This window comes from Lithobates pipiens, unplaced genomic scaffold (genome assembly GCF_037356315.1).
Source record: "Lithobates pipiens isolate NorthernLeopardFrog02 unplaced genomic scaffold, aLitPip1_a1.2 Scaffold_10, whole genome shotgun sequence".
NCBI lineage: Eukaryota > Metazoa > Chordata > Amphibia > Anura > Ranidae > Lithobates > Lithobates pipiens.
In genome coordinates, this window is record NW_027507686.1 from 209,488,257 (window position 1) to 209,510,777 (window position 22,521).

General features: G+C 44.6%; 1 protein-coding gene across 1 annotated transcript in view; it reads right to left on the reverse strand.

Annotated features, from left to right (window-relative positions):
• The window catches only part of LOC143938542 (solute carrier family 13 member 1-like), a 64,063-nt gene that overhangs the window by 36,064 nt on the left and 5,478 nt on the right, over positions 1–22,521 (reverse strand). Inside the window, exons 2-4 of the mRNA XM_077460898.1 lie at positions 12,227–12,355; positions 9,756–9,892; positions 2,682–2,857 (exon numbers count right to left, since the gene is read on the reverse strand). Of these exons, the coding sequence (XP_077317024.1) occupies positions 2,682–2,857; positions 9,756–9,892; positions 12,227–12,355 (442 nt within the window). The remainder of the gene's footprint in view (positions 1–2,681; positions 2,858–9,755; positions 9,893–12,226; positions 12,356–22,521) is intronic.

A 22,521-nucleotide genomic window follows, 5' to 3' on the forward strand; every position in this document is an offset into this window, starting at 1 on the left:
ACTTTTTGCCTTTTAGTTACACTTGAACAAAGGCTTTTATTGATAGCAATGATGGTTCGAAACCATGCGGGGGCCGGCTGAATGTACCAAAATTGATTGATTGGACAACTTGGGTACAACCAGCCTGCCAGAGTTTACATTCAATTGCTGCTAGCGGCTGTTATAGCCGCTAGCAGTAATCACTGGCATGGGGCAGGGGAAGCCGTGGCCGCCAGGAGAACACAATGGCTCCGTGAGAGGGATTTCCCCATCAACTCAGTGAGGGTCGATGGGGGAATCAAGTGATTCTCTTTCCTGCAACCCTTGGTTAGTGTTGTGACACTCGACTGCTAGCGAGACTGCAGTGGGGAGATTGTGAATGGAGTTTGTGATTACATTGCTGCAATTTGATTCTATATGACAAGCCTGGTATACCAAGTCAGCTTGCATATTGTTTAATTTGAATAAAATACCTACCACAGGACCTTACAATGCCAGTGTGCTTTTTGTTTCGTCTTTTTTGTGTGACTGCTGCCCTGAGATTTAAGGCTCATTCACAACAGCGGCCAAATGATACCGCGGTTTCTGGCATGTGCTGTGAAGGGATAAGTGCCAACGTTTTATAAACGAGGCGCCACACAGTTTAATTTCTTTTTTCAACATTATCGAAATGTCACAAAGTGACAGCTCATTCATCTTTGATTACTGCAGCGATGCGTCGCAACATGCCGTGTTAACAAAAAAGTAGCGCATGTCCTACTTTTCTTTCTTTTTTTTTTTATTGCCACACACCACTGCAGTGAAATGTTGTGAACTGAAATCATAAGACTTTAAGTAGAACTAAAAAAGTAAAACTTTTTTGTCCCCTTTTTTTGTGAGAGTTAAGATGCATACACACGATCAGAATTTCCGACGGGAAATGTTCGATGTGAGCTTGTTGTCCGAAAGTCCAACCGTGTGTATGCGCCATCAAATTTCCGCGTACAAATGTTTGAGAGCAAGTTCTCAAATTTTCCGACAACTTCACTTTTTGTCGTAAAGTCCGATCGTGTGTACACAAGTCCCACACAAAAGCTCACTCATGCTCGAAATCAAGCAGAAGGAGCCACACTGGCTATTGAACTTCCTTTTTCTCGGCTCGTCGTACGTCTTGTACACCACCGCATTCTTACATTCGGAATTTCCGACATTTGTGTGACCATATGTATGCAAGACAAGTTGGAGCCAACATCCTTCGGGAAAAGAATCCACGGTTTTGTAGTCGGAATGTCCGATCGTGTGTACACGGCATTAGGGTGAGGCCTTATTCACACGGGCGTACCTAAGCATACGCCTGTTGAAGGGCTGTGTTTTCCTGCACAGAGTTGCACAGTTGTTCCATGCATCCCCGTGCAGGCAATCCATTCATGTCAGTTGTGATGCAGCAGCTGCACGGACACAGTCGCTGCTGACCGCCATGCATGTACTTGGTCCCAAATGCTCTGTTTGGAGCTGCACACTCACTGTCAAATTGCAACCAGTGGCTGTAGCCATGCAGTCCCTTTGTCCCACCTAACATGAATGCACCTACCTGCACAGGGATGCACAAGTACCTGTGCATCCTGTGTGGGCAAACATGACCCTTGCAAAGGGTTACACATGAGTACGCTCTATGGAATGAAGCCTTGTCAGACTTTTTGCCATCTATGTCCCACTGGGGAGATTTCCCTTCACTTCATGCCCTGTTGTCAAAAAAGGAAAAGAGAAATCCCTCCGAAGTGAGAGAATCTCTGGTTGTTCCCAATGGAAAATTTCCCCTTTATTCCTGTTCTAGTAACAACCTAAAAATTTTGAATTTTTCACTTCCACTCTCGATGAGAACAGTAAACAGGACAAATATAGAAAGCGATTCTCCTTAAGGCCCCTTTCACACAGGGAGGACTGCTCAGCAGGGGATCTCTCCGCTGATCCAGGGGGTGACAGGTCCATGTCCGCTCTGCTCATGCAGAACGGACATGGATGGCTCTCCTCTATGGGCTGCCGGATATAAACAGACTGCCTATCTGTTTACACCTGACTGTCATCCAATATGATCCGCTGAATAGAAGGGGAACGGATCTCCATCTGCCTCTTTTTGGCAGATCATATCCAATGTAGGTGGGTGTAAACGAACACATATCTGTTTATACCCGCTGCTTCATACAGAAGAATGGAGGTTCTGATCAGGTACACCTGAAAAATGGACAGGTGGGCACGATCGGAACTTCCGTGTTAAAGGGGCCTTACAGGGCATAGACAGCAGCTCTAATCCCTCTCCACTCTATCCAAAACTTAAAAAAAGTTTTGCCTTTAATTATACTTTGAGTCAATCTGCCTTCTCTACGTGTTAGAACTGCACTTTTAGCAAAGCTGCTCAGTGCAGCCCAATGCATATGTTGTGAATGGGTTCCTAAATTTTGGGCATTGGGTACTCATTCACATTGGATATTGTGGATGAAGATGAGATCAGTAGTCTTGCTAAAATTCTTAGAGGTTTTTAATATTATTTTATTCAATCAATTTAGCATGCTAGACAATTTCAGCGTGGCCCCTGGCATTACTACATACCTACAGGCTATATGCTAATCTCTTTTACTAGCAGATGGCTAAACTGCTAACTAATAGGTCACTAAGCTACCCCCCCCCCCCCCGGTCACGTTTTGCACTTCAAAAAGGTGCCATACCTTCAGTGTTGGGTTCTGGGTTTGGTTTAGTGTTTGTTAATGCTCTCTCCTCTGGTGTAGCACTGTTTAGCTGGTACAACACGGCATCTACGATGGGCATCACCATGGCAGCTGTAGAAGTATTACTTAACCACATGGACAAGAGAGATGTGCAGCTCATGAAGCCTAGTAACAGCCTTAGAAACACAAAAAAAAAATAATAATCAGGATGAAAACATAATGAACATTTGTTCTGAACATGCACAGAAGGCACACTACAAAGAATATATTGGATATAAATTGAAATATTAGTAAATAAATACGTGAAACCGATTACTTTTAAGTAAATCTTACCAAATGTGTTTAAAATAAAAATAAAACATTTATATGTATTGTATATGCACAAGTAGATGGAAGCAGCCATATCTAACTATTACATATTCATACAGTGGCTGTGCTTTGCTGCTCCTCCTCACAGTGCAATGTATGAATGTATGCAATGTATGAAGCAGCTGATCCAGTGAGAAAAAGGCCTCTTTCAGCCCTTGTACACACGATTCCGACGGAATGTGTGTGATCAAACCGTTTTGTGTGTGGTCTTCATTGGACTGTTTCCATCGGAGTATCCGACGGACCAAGTTTTCCAACTTGTCGGTAAAATTTTCCGACAACATGATCCGATCGGACCTTGTCCGATCATGTGTAGAGAATTCCGATCGGACAAAGTGCCATGCATGCTCAGATCAAATTCCTACACCAAAGCTATTGGCTACTAGCCTGAACGTAGTCCCGTCGTAATGAAATAACGTCATCACGTTCTGAACGATCGGATTTTCTGACAACTTTGTCTGACCGTGTGTATGCAACAGTTTCGGACAAAATCCGTTGGACAAAATCCGACGGATTTGGTTGTCGGAATGTCCGACCGTGTGTACAAGGGCTCACACAGACTGTCCGTTCAGGTCCTCCTGCCAGTTTTTTAGGTGGACTTGAACGGACACTCCATAGACCTCTATGGAGTCGGATGTCAGCTGTGACATGTCCGCTGGCATTCGACCCGCTCTGATCCGAAAAAGTGTGACGGAGGAAAAACATACTTTTCCATCCGTCTGAGGATCGGATCGGATGACCACGGACTCTACGGTCTGTCCTCATCCGATCCCCCATGCAGTGTGCAGAGACAGACCTGTCATCTTCCTGCTCAGCGGAGATCAATGGAGCACGTCCGTGTGAAGGCACCCTAATGCACCCATATGTCTCTGTTCTTAAAAAGAAATTGGACGAGTTAGAACCGCTATCCATTACTGCTGTTCATGTCTCCATCTCGGAAGCTCCACTTCCTGTCCCACATAAATCAAAGAGAAATAAAAGAATTAACAGGACCAGACCTCCTCTCATCGTGAAAAATGAAAAAGTGAACTAACTCCAAATATCCTGGCCACCCCTCCAGGGCCATCTTAATAAAATCATGAGTCCCTGAGTAAACTAGTGCTGTGGGGGCCCCTACCAGTCTGCCCCAGTGTATGCACCTAATCTCAAGAATTAAAGTACAGTTGATAGAATTAAACATATTTAATTATTTTAGTTTACCCTTTGATGAAGTCACGTGTTCAGTGACGCAACACTCCAGGGAGGAAGTTCCTGTTTTGATCTTACCGAACTGTAAGTTAGTACTTGTTTTTTTATTAAATTGTATTTGAATACTACACTATGGAGTCCTCCTTCTTATTAAATGGTAATACCACATTGGATGAGCCTGAAACCCATCATGGTCTGGGATTGTTGTGGATACCTGGGAGCGGATAGATCGCTGTAGGGGTCTACCTGTGAGGTGGGAGGCTGGGGCAAACGAGTGGCGCACATCGGATGGTGAAATTGGATGAAGTGGAAATTCTGACTTCTGTTATGCATATTGAAGTAATTAATTCCTTGTTAGTTTAGCACGGCCACCTTAGTGTTATATACTGTAGGATTGATTGCACATTCGTATAGTTAGCATTTACATTTTATTATTGAGCTGAGTCAGCGCCACATATCTTTCCTTTTTCAATTTTATTTTTGTGTGAACATGTTGGCAGCTACTCCATCATCCCTGAGTGTAGTATAGGTTTGCGCATTAGAAATTTACCCTTTTACATTATATATTTATTTGTACTTTCAATAAAATTAATTTTAAACAATAAGAAAACAAGTCATAAATCAAAGACTAATCAACATAAAACAGCACAGTATGGAGGGGGAGGCAGAAGGGCACAGTATGGGAGGTCAGGAGGGCACAGCACAGGTTCTGGGACACAGCCATTCATTGGCAGCTTAGGAAAAGCGTAAAAGCAAATCCGGGACAGTTGGCAAGTATAATGTTATGCAAGATTATCATGGGGCCCCATGAACCCTGGCAGTGCCCACACATTAAGAAGCCCCTGCACCCTCGCTGACAATAGTAGCCGTGATGCCCTGTACTGCTAGTGTACACCACAATACACAGCCCCAGAGTGAGTATCCATCATAATGCTTGCAATGGCAAGCACTCATTTGTCAGGGCAGTCACGTGACTGTGCTGAGGAATGAGAAGCGTATCTGAGGATTCTTCCAGTATGGTGTCCCAGAAAAAGCACTTCTCATTGGTTCGTGTGGTCACACTGGCCGGTGAGCCATTGCGAGAAATATAATGGAAACTTGTTCCAGGGCTGTGCATTGAAGTGTCTGCGCTGCTGCAAGAGGGATCACGGGCGCTATGTGCAGCAGGGTCTGGAAGGGTGGACAGGATCTTTGGGGTTCTTTCACTTTTTCATTTTCACGAAAAGGTGAACTTACCCTTTAGAGGAAATCTAAGTGCTAATAATGGCTGCCGATTTTAACGCACTTATGATGTGTTTTTCATAGGTCATGTGACTCAAAAATGCTACACGGGTGCGTTTTTGATGTGTTCATAATGTGTTTTCAATGCAGTTCAATGTGGAGGTGCGTTTTTGGCGTGTTATGTTTAACTGACCAAATATGCACCAAAATGCAGCACGCAAATTTTAAGACCGCAACAGAAGTGCAACAAACCAGTGTTAAGGTATACATAGAATTTAAAGGAATGCGTTTCTCATGGGCTTTTCTTGCGCTTTATTTATTTATTTTTTAAAATGCCAAAGCCCTTAAAAAACTGCTCAGCGTGAAAGCAGACTATTGGCCGAAAAGGTGCCGATAATGGCTGAAAATAAATTCATTTTCATTTAAATTCATGATATTAAATTAAAAAGTCTAACATAATACAATTAAATATTAAAAAAATATATATATTTCCAAAAAAATAAAAAATAAATCGGTTTTGGACAAGTGCATCCTGAATTTTCGGTTTCGGTACTGGAATTTTTAATTTTGGTGCACCACTAAACAAAAATGTAATATATTGTAGCTTATCAGTCCTCAGGTGTGGTGGTTCCATTTGTTGAATTTTTTTCAGGCTAAGAATACATCTTTCTATAAGTACAGAAATGTCTCTGGTGCCCTTGCCATAAATCCATCATCCATGGAACTTCCAGTGCACTGAACATAAGCCTTGAGGAATCTTATTAGCCTTCTTAGCTATTTCTATGTATTAGAGAAGACGACAAGGGGAGTTGTTCTGTAGTCCTGTCCTAGGTTGACAATGCTACCCCTTCATAGATACAGAACAGTGAGTAACTGATGACACCATAAGACAGGAGGCGTGTTACTGGCTGGATCACCAGGTGAAACTAAAGGAGCATAAAAAGCAAGAAAAAAAAGAAAAGAAATGCATTTAACAGGCAATCTATAAAATATGCATTCTCTGTTTTTAGGTTTAGATACACTTTAAGGGACAATTGTCACGAGCAAACCTTAGCAACTAATCAGACTATCTTGCATTGGTTTAGCTCCGCTTGAGTGAATTTTGATCATTTGTTTTGGAGTACTCGCCAGGCAAATTGCTATATAAACAAATGAATAAAAATATATGGAAGCTTTCTTACTTGCCAAAGCATTTGCCCCCCCGCCGGTGCTCTTGGCTTCTCCCTTCTGCCGCATGCCCCAATGGTGGGTGGCTTGATGTGGGGGCGCTTGTGTGAGCTTGATCCCGGGCCCCACTGTGTGTGATCACTGGACACACGCAGCACGGCTCAGCCCTGCCCCCACTCTCTCCTTACAGTATGTGATTGGCAGCGGCGGGAGCTAATGGCTCCCACCGCTGCCTCCATGGCTCAGCCCTTCCTTCTGAGCTGGCCACTCAGCTGTCAGCTCTATCTCTCCACAGTTACTCAGCTGTTGATGATATCCTGCTCGTCAGTCATGTCTACTTAAGCCATCCAGTCCAGAAGAGCTCTGCCTTCAGCTTGGTCAAACATCACAGAAACTGAGACGCTCTCCTGCGATCCTGTTCAAGACTTGCTTTGCTCACATCCTTTCTGGCTCCAGATCATGCTTGCTGTTCCACTACATTGATCCCTGACTTCTGACTTGGCTGACTATCCATTCCGGTTACTGAACTTTGGCTATGTTTTGACTACGTTTGTTCTTTTTACTTTTATTAAACAAGTGTGATTTAACTGTACTTCTGTCTCGGCCTGATTTCATGGTTTTTGACAAGATGTTCTCGTGCACAGCACTGAATCGACATCAGAGTCAGATAAGTACGCTGAAGCATAAAGCCCAAGTGGCAGCACTGCTGAAGAAAGCCAGGTGGCTCGGAATTTTTCATTTATTGTTTTTGGGAGAAGAACCCCTGTGGGGCAACCACGTGCATGTATGAACTTTGTTTTGTTCCTCTTAATAAAAGTGGCCTACCATGCCCTTAAACTAAAGTTCCTGTTTATTGTGTTGTGTACTTACTGAAAAGGCATCTACCACTGAGTTAAACATCCCCCAATGTCACTATATATATATATATATATATATATATATATATATATTTATATACATACATACATACATATATATATATATATACACACACACACACAGTTACATTGGTTTAGGCTGGATCATGTAATTACATAAAATTGCCATATCTGAAAAAAATAAAATAAAAAAAAGTCCATAAATCTTTGAATACTTGAGTCCAGCAATTCCTGAAACTGCAAAGAAGAAAAGTAAAGCAACTGAAACTGTAGGAGGGATAATCTGGAATGCGGCGTTAATTGTGGAGCAGCTTTCCTTTGAACAGTCAGCTTTTTATCTTGCTTTGGCTTGCAAGCTTCATTGCAGCAGAACAGACTATATTTCTAAGTAGATCAATTACACACACACACACACACACACACACACACACACACACACACACACACACACACACAAGAATGTTGCATTTCCCGACAGTTTCTGAGCAACCATTTGTATGCAATAGTTTCTCTGTATATGCAGGAAACAAGCTGTCACATCGCCCACATCTGGATCATGACATCACCGTGAAAATAAAGACACCAGGCCCAGGGATGTCTTGGTAATAACCAAATCACTTTTCCCAGCACTAAATACACCCATGTAATGCCCAGGAGCATCTGCAATTAAAATGTAGATTGTCATAAAAACAGATTGCAGGGAAATTAAAAGCTTTTCATTTTTGTCTCTCTTGGGAAATGGGTATTATCTAAAGAGCATTAAAATGCCTTATATCATCAAAAGCACAAAACCGTTTAGCACTCCTTGTCCACAGGAGGGGCCCGGCTGCCTTCCGCACAGCACAGGAGGGGCCCGGCTGCCTTCCGCACAGCACAGGAGGGGCCCGGCCGCCTTCTGCACAGCACAGGAGGGGCCCGGCTGCCTTCTGCACAGCACAGGAGGGGCCCGGCCGCCTTCTGCACAGCACAGGAGGGGCCCGGCCGCCTTCTGCACAGCACAGGAGGGGCCCGGCTGCCTTCGGCATAGCACAGGAGGGGCCCGGCCGCCTTCCGCACAGCACAGGAGGGGCCCAGCTGCCTTCCGCACAGCACAGGAGGGGCCCAGCTGCCTTCCGCGCAAGCACAGGAGGGGCCCGGCTGCCCCACCCCAGTAGCACAGTAGGCGCCCGGGTGCCCCCCACGCAGCACAGGAGGTGCACGGCTGGCTGACCCCCCGCGCAGCAAAGGAGGCACCTAACTGCTGCCCACACATGTAATGGAGATGAATAGATATGGGCATGCTTGTAGTCCATATGAGCTGAGCAGCTTAGATTGACAACCAGGGCTCTCTCCAGTGATAGTGGTGGAGAGAGTATAGCCACTCAGACAGTGGGTTCTTTGCAAAATTAATAGGTGAAAATAAAACAAAAGAGGTTTGAAAAAAAGAAAACAAATGCAGCCACCTCACCAAGGACTAGGAAGCTACAATATATTACATTTTTGGCTTTGGGTTTAGAAACACTTTAAAATGAAAAGAAACCAAACATTGTTGTTCAAAAAAACATGAAACTAAAGTTTCTTTAATGCAAACTTTGTAAGTTAGGAAAAAAGTAAAGTTCCTAAAATGTAATTTAGTCTTTGTGAAGTTTAGTAGCGCTTCCCCGTAATGCATATGTACGGTGGTGAATAAAATGGGCTTTAACACCCACATGCCGCACATTTGTGCCCATGGGCAGCAGAGGCTTCTGTCCTAAGAGTGCGTTCCTCGTACAATGACTGAGCTGTCAACAACAGCTCCAAGCCTCTAGTAATGATCGGGAGCCAGCAAGAACCGGCTCCTGATCACATGACCACTGTGACAGCCAATCACAGTAATCATGTGATCAGACAGGTCTTCCTACTCCCTGGGTGTTAGAGCCCAGTTACGCCGGGGCTTAATAGATGATCTTTATAGGGAAAGAAGCAGACGTCGGTAGGGCCGACATTTGTTTCCTCTGGTTGGTGTGGCTTGCAGAGCGCAGACCATTGAGAAGCATTCTCCTGAGAATATGGAAAGTACATTACAAGTTCACTTTAGTCTATTTTCAGAGGTAAACTACTACACTGGCCTACTGCCAGCTGTAATCCTGACCTAGTAGATCAAGGATACTATTATTATACAACATATAGTATTCAGGAGAGAAACCCAGTCCCAGGATGCTGAGACTAATTGTTGGTTTGATACTAACATGTCAGAGCAAGTAGAGAGCACAGCAAGAGCAAGAAATCTTACCATCCGGGCTGGCTGCCCACAGACAAGACCATCCAAAGTGCTATCCGCTTGTGCAGGTTCCACTTTTGGATAGAGGAGGCCAGACAGACGACACCAAACAGAAGCAGATGGATGTCCTTGAAGTATTCTGATGCTACCTGTAATAAAATAACACGTGGTTGGACATCCACCAACATATCAGAAAACACAACCTAAAGATAGATAGAAAACACACACACGCAGTATTTGACAAAAGTGAGTACACCCTGCACATTTTTGTAAATATTTTATTATATCTTTTCATGTGACAACACTGAAGAAATGATACTTTGCTACAATGTAAAGTAGTGAGTGTACAGCTTGTATAACAGTGTCAATTTGCTGTCTCCTCAAAATAACTCAACACACAGCCATTAATGTCTAAACCGCTGGAAACAAAAGTGAGTACACCCCTAAGTGAAAATGTCCAAATTGGGCCCAAAGTGTCAATATTTTGTGTGGCCACCATTATTTTCCAGCACTGCCTTAACTCTCTTGGGCATGGAGTTCACCGGAGCTTCACAAGTTGCCACTGGAGTCCTCTTCCACTCCTCCATGACGACATCACGGAGCTGGTGGATGATAGAGAGCTTGCGCTACAGATGCTCAATAGGGTTTAGGTCTGGAGACATGCTTGGCCAGTCCAAAACCTTTCCCCTCAGCTTCTTTAGCAAGGCAGTGATCATCTTGGAGGTATGTTTGGGGTCATTATGTTGGAGTGCAGCCCTGCGTCCCAGTCTCTGAAGGGAGTGGATCATGCTCTGCTTCAGTATGTCACAGTACATGTTGGCATTCATGGTTCACTTAATGAACTGTAGCTACCCACTCATGCAGCCCCAGACCATGACACTCCCACCACCATGCTTAACTGTAGGCAAGACACACTTGTCTTTGTACTCCTCACCTGGTTGTCACCACACACGCTTGACACCATTTGGACCAAATAAGTTTATCTCGGTCTCATCAGACCACAGGACATGGTTCCAGTAATCTATGTCCTTAGTCTGCTTGTCTTCAGCAAACTGTTTGTGGGCTTTCTTGTGTGTCATCTTTAGAAGAGGCTTCCTTCTGGGGTGACAGCCATGCAGACCAATTTGATGCAGTGTGCAGCGTATGGTCTGAGCACTGACAGGCTGACCCCCCACCCCTTCAACCTCTGCAGCAATGCTGGCAGCAAACATACTTCTATTTCCCAAAGACAACCTCTGGATATGACGCTGAGCACCTGCACTTAACTCCTTTGGTCAACCATTGGCGAGGCTTGTTCTGAGTGGGACCTGTCCTGTTAAACCGCTGTATGGTCTTGGCCACCGTGCTGCAGCTCAGTTTCAGGGTCTTGGTAATCTTCTTATAGCCTAGGCCATCTTCATGTAGAGCAACAATTCTTTTTTTCAGATCCTCAAAGAGTTCTTTGCCATGAGGTGCCATTGGACTTCCAGTGACCATAAAGTATAATTTACTGATCGCTGACAGCACTTGGTTGAACTCTGGTGTCCGTTAAGCTACATGGTCATAATTAGATGACCTGCACAACTGCTGTAACTGAAAAGTGGATGTAATTTTAGTGCATTGTCTATCTGACTAAATACCTACTGTATTTCTGTGACTTCAGTTAAGCTTTAAGATGTTTTGGTCTCATTTGGGGGAAGCCTGAAATGCAAGTCTAGTAGTACAACAGCTACACAAAGGGGGGGGGATTTACTAATACTGGAGCACAAAGAATCTTGTGTAGCTGTGCATGGTAGCCAATCAGCTTCTAACTTCAGCTAGTTCAATTCATACCAGTGAACCGATCGGGCCCGCATTTCCGTTTTTCAGGCAGACCCAAATCGGACCACCTATTGTTCCCTATGACCAAAGTCAGCAGACATATGTTCGCTGTCACCCATGGGCACCCGATCTGGTCCATTAAAAACAGATGGATGGGGATACATTCACCAACCGTCCGGTAGCTCAGATGACAATCAGATGGAAACGGGCATGCAGTCTTTTTCCATCTGACCGTCCCATAGAGAGCAGCAAGCTGTGTCTACTCTGCATAGTGGCACGAACACAGGCCTATCATCCTCTTGCTCAGCAGGGAGATCCACTGCTGAGCAGGTGGATCCGCTTGGACAGATTCTGCCCTGTGTGAAAGGGGCCTATAGCATTGACAATAATACCTAGAAGCAGATTGGTTACTATGCACAGCTGCACCAGACTCTGTACACCAGCTTTAGTAAATCTCCCCCAAAGAGCCTTCTCAAGGCAATGAAATCTGCCGCAAAGCTCTGCCTGCTACATGTAATAAAAATTTAATATTCCATATTTTTAAATTACAAAAATTATTATTTAAAAGGTATATTTTAGTACAGGATATAATGGGTTATTTCAAAAGAGAAATGATAAGCCTCCTTTACAGATAAAGAACAGAAAGTCATTACAAGCAAAGTAATTACTAAGAATATACTAACCTCGCTTGACTTCATGATACCAAAGAGTGGGAACAAAAATGCCGGGACCAGAGCCGCAGCACCCAGAGGAATGGCCTCTGAGATCCAGTATGTGGCTGTGACCAGTAGTACATAAGCACATGCTGCTTCCTGAAAAACAGAATAATTATAAAAATTGTTATTGTGTACTTTTAGTCAGGGGATTGTGTTTTTTTTTTGGTCCCCATCCATCTCTATTAGAAACCTAGTGACATCTCAATAGTGTACTAATAAAAACCAGTCTGGCCCTTCCAATCATTTATCCACATTTGCTGGGCTGTATAGCTTTAAAAACAAAAAACAAAAAGGTGCATCACTCAATAGTAGAAACCTCTTACACATATTCTGGGAATGTCCAGCTCTACAAACTTTTTGGCGTACGTTTTTAGAGGTCATACACCAAACCACAGGATTTGCCTTGGCAGGCAACCCAGAGTCCTATATCTTGCAAGAGGAACCAAAAATCCATGCTGATACAGCTACTAAATGTTGCAAAGGCATGCATCCCTAGCGTTTGGAGTATAACCCCCCTCCCCCGACTCTGAGACAATGGTTTGCCAGGGCAAATGATATTCAAGAGATGGAGGAACTTACAGCAGCACTCAGGGACAAGATTTATTGGAGCCAATTCACATATTCCTCTAGGTGCCAACAACTGCTCAGACACACTAGGCCTCGAGCACACAATCAACGGCCTCTCCCTCCTTTGGCCCTACATTGGACTAAGGTGGGACTGTCTGATAAACCTAGGTTGCATTCTTGACCTTAATTAAAAAATGTTCCCCATCACCTACCTCCCAACCACTCCTCCTCCTCTTCTCCACAAGGGACAGTTCCCCCTGAGAGGAAAGCCTCATCTATACTCTCTTCCCCACTTATCGAGATCCCACTTCCATCGGACCAAGGGGTGGCCATCCCAGACACTCTTTGCTTTCCCCTCCTCAATGTTGGAAAAGTTGGGTGCCATCATGTTCCTCAACATCCCATGGACCATGTCCCATAACACTTGTAGTATGATACTCTAGTTATGGGTACCGGACACTCACCTTTACTATAACATGTATCTGTACTTTGTATGCTGTTCATATTGAATGTTCTCACTTCCTGGAAAGGGGACACTGGGGGTAGATTCACTAAAACTGGAGAGCGCAAAATCTGGGGCAGCTCTGCATAGAAACCAATCAGCTTCCAGTTTTTTTATTTTTGTCAAAACCTAAATGAACAAGCTGAAGTTAGAAGCTGATTGGCCAAAGGCTACCATGTGGAGCTGCACCAGATTTTGGACTCTCCCGTTTTAGTAAATCAACCCTATTGCATATTTGCTGGATGAGACCCTCTCAAAATAAAGAGAGGAGAGAGAAGATAGATATAGAGGTGTGTGTGTGTGCACGCGTGTGTATATATATATATATATATATATATATATATATTAGGGGCACTCTCTTAACCACTTCAGCTTTGCTCTGTTGGGGAAGTTTTACCCCCTTCCTGACCAGAGTACTTTTTATAATTTGGCACTGCATTGCTTTAACTGGTAATTGCACAGTCATGCAACACAGTACGCAAACAAAATTTGCATCCTTTTTTCCCACAAATAGAGCTTTCTTTTGGTGCTATTTGATCACCTCTGCGGTTTGTTTGTTTTTTGCGCTATGCACAAAAATTAAAAAAAAAACAACAATTTTTAAAAAAAAAAATTTTTTTACTTTTTGCTATAATACATATCCCCAAAAATGTTTTTAAAAAACAAATGTCTTCATCAGTTTAGGCCAATATATATTCTTCTACATATTTTTGGTTAAAAAAAAAAAAAAAATAGCAATAAGCATATATAGATTGGTTTGCACAAAAGTTATAGCATCTACAAACTATGGGAAAGATTTATGGCATTTTATTTTTTACTAGTAATGGCGGTGATATGCAACTTTTAGCAGCATTGCGACAGTGTGGCGGACAGATCAGACACTTTTGACACATTTTTGTGACCACTGACACTTATACAGTGATCAGTGCTATAAAAATGCACCGATTACTGTGTAAATGACACTGGTAGGGAAGGGGTTAACACTAGGGAGCGATCAACTCTATGGGGATAGGACTGAGTAGAAGCGGAGACATATCGCTGTTCTTATTTACTAGGAACAAACAACATGTCTCTCTCCTCTGACAGCACGGGGATTTGTGTTTACACACACAAATCCCCCGTGCTGGCAATCGCGGCCAGCGGCCACGTGCATCAGGTCCCCCATGCAGCGGGTGTGCGTGCACCCTCTGGCGGTTCTTAAAGGAACCCTGTATATGTACAGGGTTTTGCGCAGCGGTGCCATTGTGCCACAGTATATGTACGTGAGCCGCTTGTTACCTGTATAGAAGACACCTGCCCAGAGAAGCAATCAATCATATTCCAATCTCTCCATTATGGCCAAGACCAAAGAGTTGTCAAAAGGATGTCAGGGAAAAGATTGTAGACCTATGCCAGGCTGGAATGGGCTATAAGACCATCGCCAAGCGAGAGGGTGACAACAGTTGGTAAGATTATTCGCAAGTGTAAGAAACATAATATAACTGTCAATCTTCCCTCGGTGTGGGGCTCCATGCAAGATCTCACCTCATGGAGTTTCAATGATCATGAGAATGGTGAGGCATCAGCCCAGAACTACATAGGAAAATCTTGTCAACGATCTCAAGGCAGCTGGGAACATAGTCACCAAGAAAACAATTGGTAACACACTACACCATGAAGTACTGAAATCCTGCAGCGCCCGCAAGGTCCCCCTGTTCAAGGAAGCACATGTACTGGCCTGTCTGAAGTTTCCATGTTTAAACTGGGAGGGGGAAGAGGAGGAAAAATGCTGCCTATGACCCCCAAGAACACCATCCCCACAGTCAAACATGGAGGTGGAAACATTAAACATTATGCTTTGAGGGTGTTTTTCTGCTAAGGGGACAGGACAACTTCATTGTATCAAAGGGATGATTGACGGGGCCATATACCGTCAAATCTTGGGTGAGAACCTCCTTCCCTCGGCCAGGGCATTGAAAATGGGGCGTGGATGGGTATTCCAGCATGACAATGACCCAAAACACATGGCCAAGGTAACAAAGGAGTGACTCAAGAAGTAGCACATTAAGGTGCTGGAGTGGCCTAGCCAGTCTCTAGACCTTAATCTCATAGAAAATATGTGGAGGGAGGTGAAGGTTCGAGTTACCAAACATCAGCCTCGAAACCTTAAAGAGGGATTTCACTGGAAAAAAAAAATATTAAAAGGCAGCAGCTTTAAATACTGCAGCTGCTGACTTTTAATAAATGGACACTCACCTGTCCCAGGATCCAGCGATGTCGGCAGCCAAGGCCTATCGATCGCTCGGCTCTCGGAGGCTGCCATTCTAGGTGAGGGAATCAGGAAATTAAGCGTTGCGGCTTCACTTCCCGATTCCCTACTGCCCATGCACAAGTTGCACAGCGCAATAGTAATGGTCTGCGCCGTCTCTGGGACCCGTGTGTGTCCCAGTAGACAGCGTGCCGGGACAGCAAGAGACATAGACTCCTGTGGGAGTCTATGCCCGGAAGTGGGTGCAAATACCTGTCTTAGACAGGTATCTGCACCCCCCTCGCCCCTGAAAGGTGCCAACTGTGACACCGGAGGGGGGGGGGAGGGTTCCGATGAGCGGAAGTTCCACTTTAGGGTGGAACCCCGCTTTAATGACCCCGAGAGGATCTGCAAAGAGGAGTGGGACAAAATCCCTCCTAATATTTGTGCAAACCTGGTGGTCAACTACAAGAAACGTCTGACCTCTGTGATTGCCAACAAGGGTTTTGCCAAGTACTAAGTCATGTTTTGCGAAGGGGTGAAATACTTTTTCACTCATTAAAATGCAAATCAATTTATAACTTTTTTGAAAGCAGCATCTTTGTTATACAAGCTGTACACTCACTACTTTAGGGTCGGTTCACACTGGGACAACTTGTCAAGCGACTTGACAAGTAGCGTCCCGTTCTGTACAATGGAACCGTTCTAATTGGAGCGACACAAGTCGCTCCGACTTAGAAAAAGGTTCCTGTACGACTTTGGGGGCGACTTGAGGCGACTTGCATTGGCTTCTATACAGAAGTCATTTTGCAAGTCGCCGCAGCGGTCGCGTCCAGGTCGCCTGAGGCAGTCACGCTGTAAGTCATGCTGCCTCAGTGTGAACCGGACCTTACATTGTAGCAAAGTTTAATTTCTATAGTGTTGCCACATGAAAAGATAGAAGAAAAAATTTACAAACAAAGGTGAGGGGTGTACTCACTTTTGTGAGATACTGTACATACACACGATTATGATAAATGGCTGCTTTAGCAAACTATTGCCCTTCGGTTAGGTTTTTTTTTTAATTATTTATTTATAATGATATTTAGAGGTTTGTACATGCAAATAAAAAATAAAATAAAATAATAAAATTAAAGAAAATCAGAAAGTCACAAAGAAAAATACGGCAATACTTCAAAATGTAGAGGAACAGTAAGGGCACTATATGTGCTCATTAGGAACTATAACCAAATGTCTCGTGACAGTCCTCATCTCAGATCCTTCAGGTCTGTGGCCTTTAGCTGTGTATGTAACAACCAGCCTGCAGACTTCCTGGATGACTCTACACGGTTTAAAGATTTTCCGCTTGCCAATTTTAGCACTTCTCCTCTGAGAAGTCTTCACTATACGAGTATCAATGGCAGCATTTCAGGAAGGTGTATACACTGAAGGTACAGAAACCCAGAACAGGCCCGGCATTGTGTCCTATGAAGGCCTCTCTGACTTCTACCACAGATAAAGTTTCCTTACACTCTATACGTGCCGTCCATGAAATAAGTCCTGGACATTGCATCAGACCTCCATTCTCCGGACACGTGGCCACACTCTCTGTACTTTCACACTTACTGCTGTAGAGTTAGGCCTTATATTTTATATATTTTATTTTTTTTTCTGCAATTAGATTTTCTAAAATACAGGAGAAGTCATCTGGGAAATGTGGACAACTTTTTAGGCCTCTTGAAAAAGCTCAGTACAGCTTTTTCTTTGTTTTTTTACTGAGCTAAAATACAGCCCATAAATGAATGCAGACAGGCGCATAAACAAGCGCCGTGCATTCTTCAGTAAAAAAAAAAATATATATATATATATATATATATATACACACACACACACACACACACACACATACACACACTTTTGGTCAGTAATTTACAACTCATGCGTGCAAATGCTCACAAATGTGCGCAAATGGCCATTTACATATTGTACAGAACGAGAAAGTGAGAATACTTTTTTGCACATTTGCGCAAAAATGCACAAACACATATACGCAAAAAAAATCTCAAACAGGAGTATCATGTGCAAGAGGCCTTAAAACATTAATAGGAATAGGACAGTTTGTATTAAAGCGGAGGTCCACCCTAAAGTGGACCTTCCGCTCATCGGAACCCTCCCCCCCTCCGGCGCCACAATTGGCACCTTTCAGGAGGGAGGGGGGTGCAGATACCTGTACAGTACAGGTACCTGCACCCACTTCCGGGATAGCTCTCTGCGGAAAGGGGCCCGCCCCTTTCCGCAAATGCCCCGCTGCCTGCTGGGAAACACACAGATCCCAGAGGCAGCGGGGACCGTCCTTATTGCGCAGCGCGACTCGCGCTAGCGCAGTAGGGAACCGGGAAATGAAGCCGAAAGGCTCCATTTCCTGATTCCCATACCCAAGATAGCGGCGGCAGCACCCGAGAGCCGATCTAGAGATCAGCTTCGGGTGCCGACATCGCGGGCGCGCTGGACAGGTAAGGCCGCGTACACACGCGGGGACTGTTCGCCCAACTTTGTCCGTCAAACAGTTTCAGCAAACAGTCCGCTCAAAATTAGCATGGACGGACATGGCCACACACGACGAACGAACAGTTTGCTGAAACCGTGCGCGATGACGTGAACGGCACGTACGACGGGACGAAAAATACGACGTCCTATACACTGCATTATAACTTTCGGCGTGTAAATCCTTTCTGAGCATGCGCGGAACTTAGTTTGACGAACAAGCCTACACACGAGGGGACTGTTCGCTGAAACAAAGTTTCAGCGGACAGTTTTTCGGAATTTCCGAAAAACCTTGTTCAGCGGACTGTTCGCTGAAACTGTCCGCTGAAAGCCCACACACGAGCGGACTGTCCGTCGAAACACTGTTCAGCGGACAAAGTTGGGCGAACAGTCCCCGCGTTTGTACGCGGCCTAAGTGTCACTATTTTAAAAGTCAGCAGCTGCAGTATTTGTAGCTGCTGGCTTTTAAAAAAAATAAAAAACGCGGAGTCCCGGCGGACTCCCGCTTTAAAGTGGAACTACACTGCATCTGGTTAGCATTAGCTAACCAAAAATGCTATTTAATTCATTTTTTATATTCAAAGCAAGCTCCCCCCCATCCATCCATGACTCCATGCTTTATTTTGCTCAGAAGTCCCTTTGAAAACATCTCCCCTAGTATTCATAGTGGTGGCCATCTTGAGTAAGGGCAGATGATTCTTAGCTCAGGCATACAGGCAGGAGGGTGTGCTTAGCTGAGAAAACCCCTCCTCCCCTCCCAGACTGGGATGTATGACACCATTTTGGCCTAGGCTTGGATATATATATATATATATATATATATATATATATATATATATATATATATATATATAAACACAAGTAAATATGGCATACTTTCCTATCCATTAACCATTTACTAATGCTAGCAGCATAAGGATTTAAGATAGTTAAAGCGGAGCTACACCCAAAAGGGGAAGTTCTGCTTTAAGGCCTCCTCCCCGGCTCCGATTTTGACAGGTATCCGCCCCCACTTCTGTTCCGATTGCCTTAGGGCACAAGCACAAGCGCGTCTGTACCTGAGACGACACATTTCGCACACATGGCTCCAGCATGGTAACGTTTGCAGACACTGCACTACCTTCTTAGAACTATAGACCAGGGGGGTCAACTCAATTTCATCACAGGCCGCATCAGGAGCATGGTTGCCCTCAAAGGGCCAGTTGCATCTGGGGTTCACAACATTGCAGAGTGTAGGGTTCAGGGGTGCGCTAGGTACAGAGTGTAGGGTTCTGGGGTGCGCTAGGTACAGTGTGCAGGGTTCAGGGGTGCTCTAGGTACAGAGTGCAGGGTTCAGGGGTGCGCTAGGTACAGAGTGCAGGGTTCAGGGGTGCTCTAGGTACAGAGTGCAGGGTTCAGGGGTGCGCTAGGTACAGAGTGCAGGGTTCAGGGGTGCGCTAGGTACAGAGTGAAGGGTTCAGGGGTGCGCTAGGTACAGAGTGCAGGGTTCAGGGCCCAGGGTGCACTAAGTACAGAGTGCATGGTTCAGGAGTGCGCTATGTACAGAGTGTAGGGTTCAAGGGTGCGCTACGTACAGAGTGCAGGGTTCAGGGGTGCGTTATGTACAGAGTGCAGGGTTCAGGGGTACGCTACGTACAGAGTGCAGGGATCAGGGGTGCGCTACCTACAGAGTGCAGGGATCAGGGGTGCGCTACGTACAGAGTGCAGGGTTCAGGGGTGCGCTACTTACAGAGTGTAGGGTTCAGGGGTGTGCTACAGAGTGCATGGTTTAGGGGTGCGCTACATACAGAGTGCAGAGTTAGGGGGTGCGCTACGTACAAACTGCATTGTTTAGGGGTGCGCTATGTACAGAGTGCATGATTTAGGGGTGCGCTACTTACAGAGCGCATGGTTTAGGGGTGCGCTATGTATAGAGTGCAGGGTGTGCTGTGTACAGAGTGCAGCGTGTGTAACCCCCCCCCCCCCAAATGTCCTCCCATCTTTCTCTCCTACCTTGACCAGCTCTACTGCCTTGCTGTGTAGGCGGCTCTGTCTTGCTGTATAGCATTTGACCATTCTGGAAGAATGGTCAAACATTCCCGAAGACACTCCTAAACCTTGTGGACGGCCTTCTCAGAAGAGTTGAAGCTGTTATAGCTGCAAAGGGTGGGCCAACTCATTATTGAACCCTACAGGCTAAGACTGGGAAGCCATTACATTTCAGGAGCCTGTAAAGAAAGGTGTCCCAATACTTTAGATAATATAGTGTGTATGTGTGTTCGTCCACATTGTGTAAAATTGCAGTAATGCACACCACTGCTGCAATGTGCTCCTCTGTCATTCTAATAGTTAAAAAAAAAAGTAACAATTGCAATACATTATAACAACGCATTTCACTACTTTCTACATAACGCATGTATTATATGGAGCTAACACACGGGGATGGTGTGAATGGGCTCTAACTAAAATCTCGGCTGAGCTGAGCTTGCAGTCCTCTGCCATCATCTGTAGTTCTAGTGAAGGGGAGAGTGGATCGGACTCATTAACCTAACCACACTTTGAGGTCCATTCCTCAGACATGTCCCCGCTCACCGATCCGGTCATCTAACAGATAATTATCCTGTACAGATCATGCTTCTGCCTTAAGTTTTTATAGACTTGTTATACTTTTCAGGTTTTTAATTAGCAAGAAGATCAGCACACAGATCAGTTACTAAAATAACACAGATACCATAGAACCCAGCCGTTCACCATACTCTTCTGTTCATGATCATGTTGCTAGGCCATTATTGTCAAAATGTAACGCTAAAGTTGGCTGTACATAGATCCAAATTCATCTGGTTCAGAAAGGACCGGCTGAGATTCGATCCGTCTATGGGCAGGCTGATTACCCAAGTCGATCCATCGATCAACTGGGGTACAACCAGGCTGTTTGATTTTTTTATATGTGATTACTACCAGCAGCTACAGCCGCTAGCAGTAATCACTGTGCTCTGTATAAACAGAAAAGTCAGTGCTACTACCCATACACCACATAGATAGCAGAGGTCCAGGAGCTCGATCCACAGTCGCTGACTGAGTAGACTAATGTAGAAAAATGATCCGCACTCCGGTTGTTGCTCTTAAAATTTCTTCAGCCTATAAGGTCTTAGTCATAACCACCAGTCATTGGTTATAACTAAGGCCTTATAGGCTGAAATGCGTCAACTGACTTAATCTGCGTTTGTTCACTGTGGCCATTCAATAAAATGAAGAAATTTTAAGAGCAACAACTGGAGTGCAGATAATTTTTTCTAAACCATTATGCTCTGCCAGCTGGGAAGGCTTCACGCAGAATACAATAGCGCTGTGGGAGGGATTCCCCATCAACACTGACTGCCTATCGGCTGCTTAAAGGTAAAAACGTTTGGATTGAGTACGGCAGGCCATAGACTGTGCAAATTTCTTTCCTGCAGCCACGGGTTGCAGGAAAGAAATTAGCATAATTCTCCTACCAACATGGACAGTGCTGACAGGGGAATCCCTCCTGCCAGGCCATTGTCTTCTCTGGGCAGGGGAAGCCATCCCCGCCAGGAAAAGACAGTGATTATTGCTAGCGGCTATAACAGCTGCTTGCGGTAAATCGGGAGAGAATCAGGCAGGCTGGTTGTACCCAAGTGGCTCAATCGATCAACTTGGTACATTCAGCCTGCCCATCAATGGTTCGCATCTCGGCCGGTTTCTGCTGAGCCGACTCTAAGATTTAAACCGTGTATGGTCGGCCTAAGGAGGGAAATCGTTCATTCAAGAAAAACTTTCCCTCTCCTTTGAATTCACTGCAATCGAAAACGAAAGTTGATCTGACCCCCTCTAAAGCCCCATTCACACACGCAAGTTCCCGATTTGATTTTTTTCCAATTTTCATGCGATTCCACGTGTCACAAATAGAGCAGCTCATTCACTTCAATGGGCTGATCTATGCGTGTTTGTTGCTCAAAAGAAGCTGCTGCTCCTTTTTTTGGGTGGCAAGCTTCGTGCGATTTTTACATTTTTTTACATTTTCCCAAGAGTTTCTGTCTTAGCGGCAAAAATCACACCATGTTTGTGATGCTATTTAGAATGAATGGCCCCCAAACGTGCATTGCACATTTTGCAGATATTGGGAATTGTGGGCAGAATGACGCAGATTCTGCCCGCGATTCCACATAACCAAGTGTGAATAGGGCCTAACTTGTAGAAAATAAAAATGTTCTATAACTGAATATCTACTAGTGTATGGCTAGAAGTTGACTGTACATTGTTAGAAATGTTTTGTTTTAGGATCTGATATCTAATCTTTAGTGGGGCCCAACTGACACTTAATTTGGAGCGCAGCGGTGCAAAAATTTGAGGGCCAGTTCACACCAGAACACGATGTTGGAAAGGTACGTTCTCTGCCCATTTCTCGCATTCAAGACGCACAGCATTTGCAATCTGCTGCACATT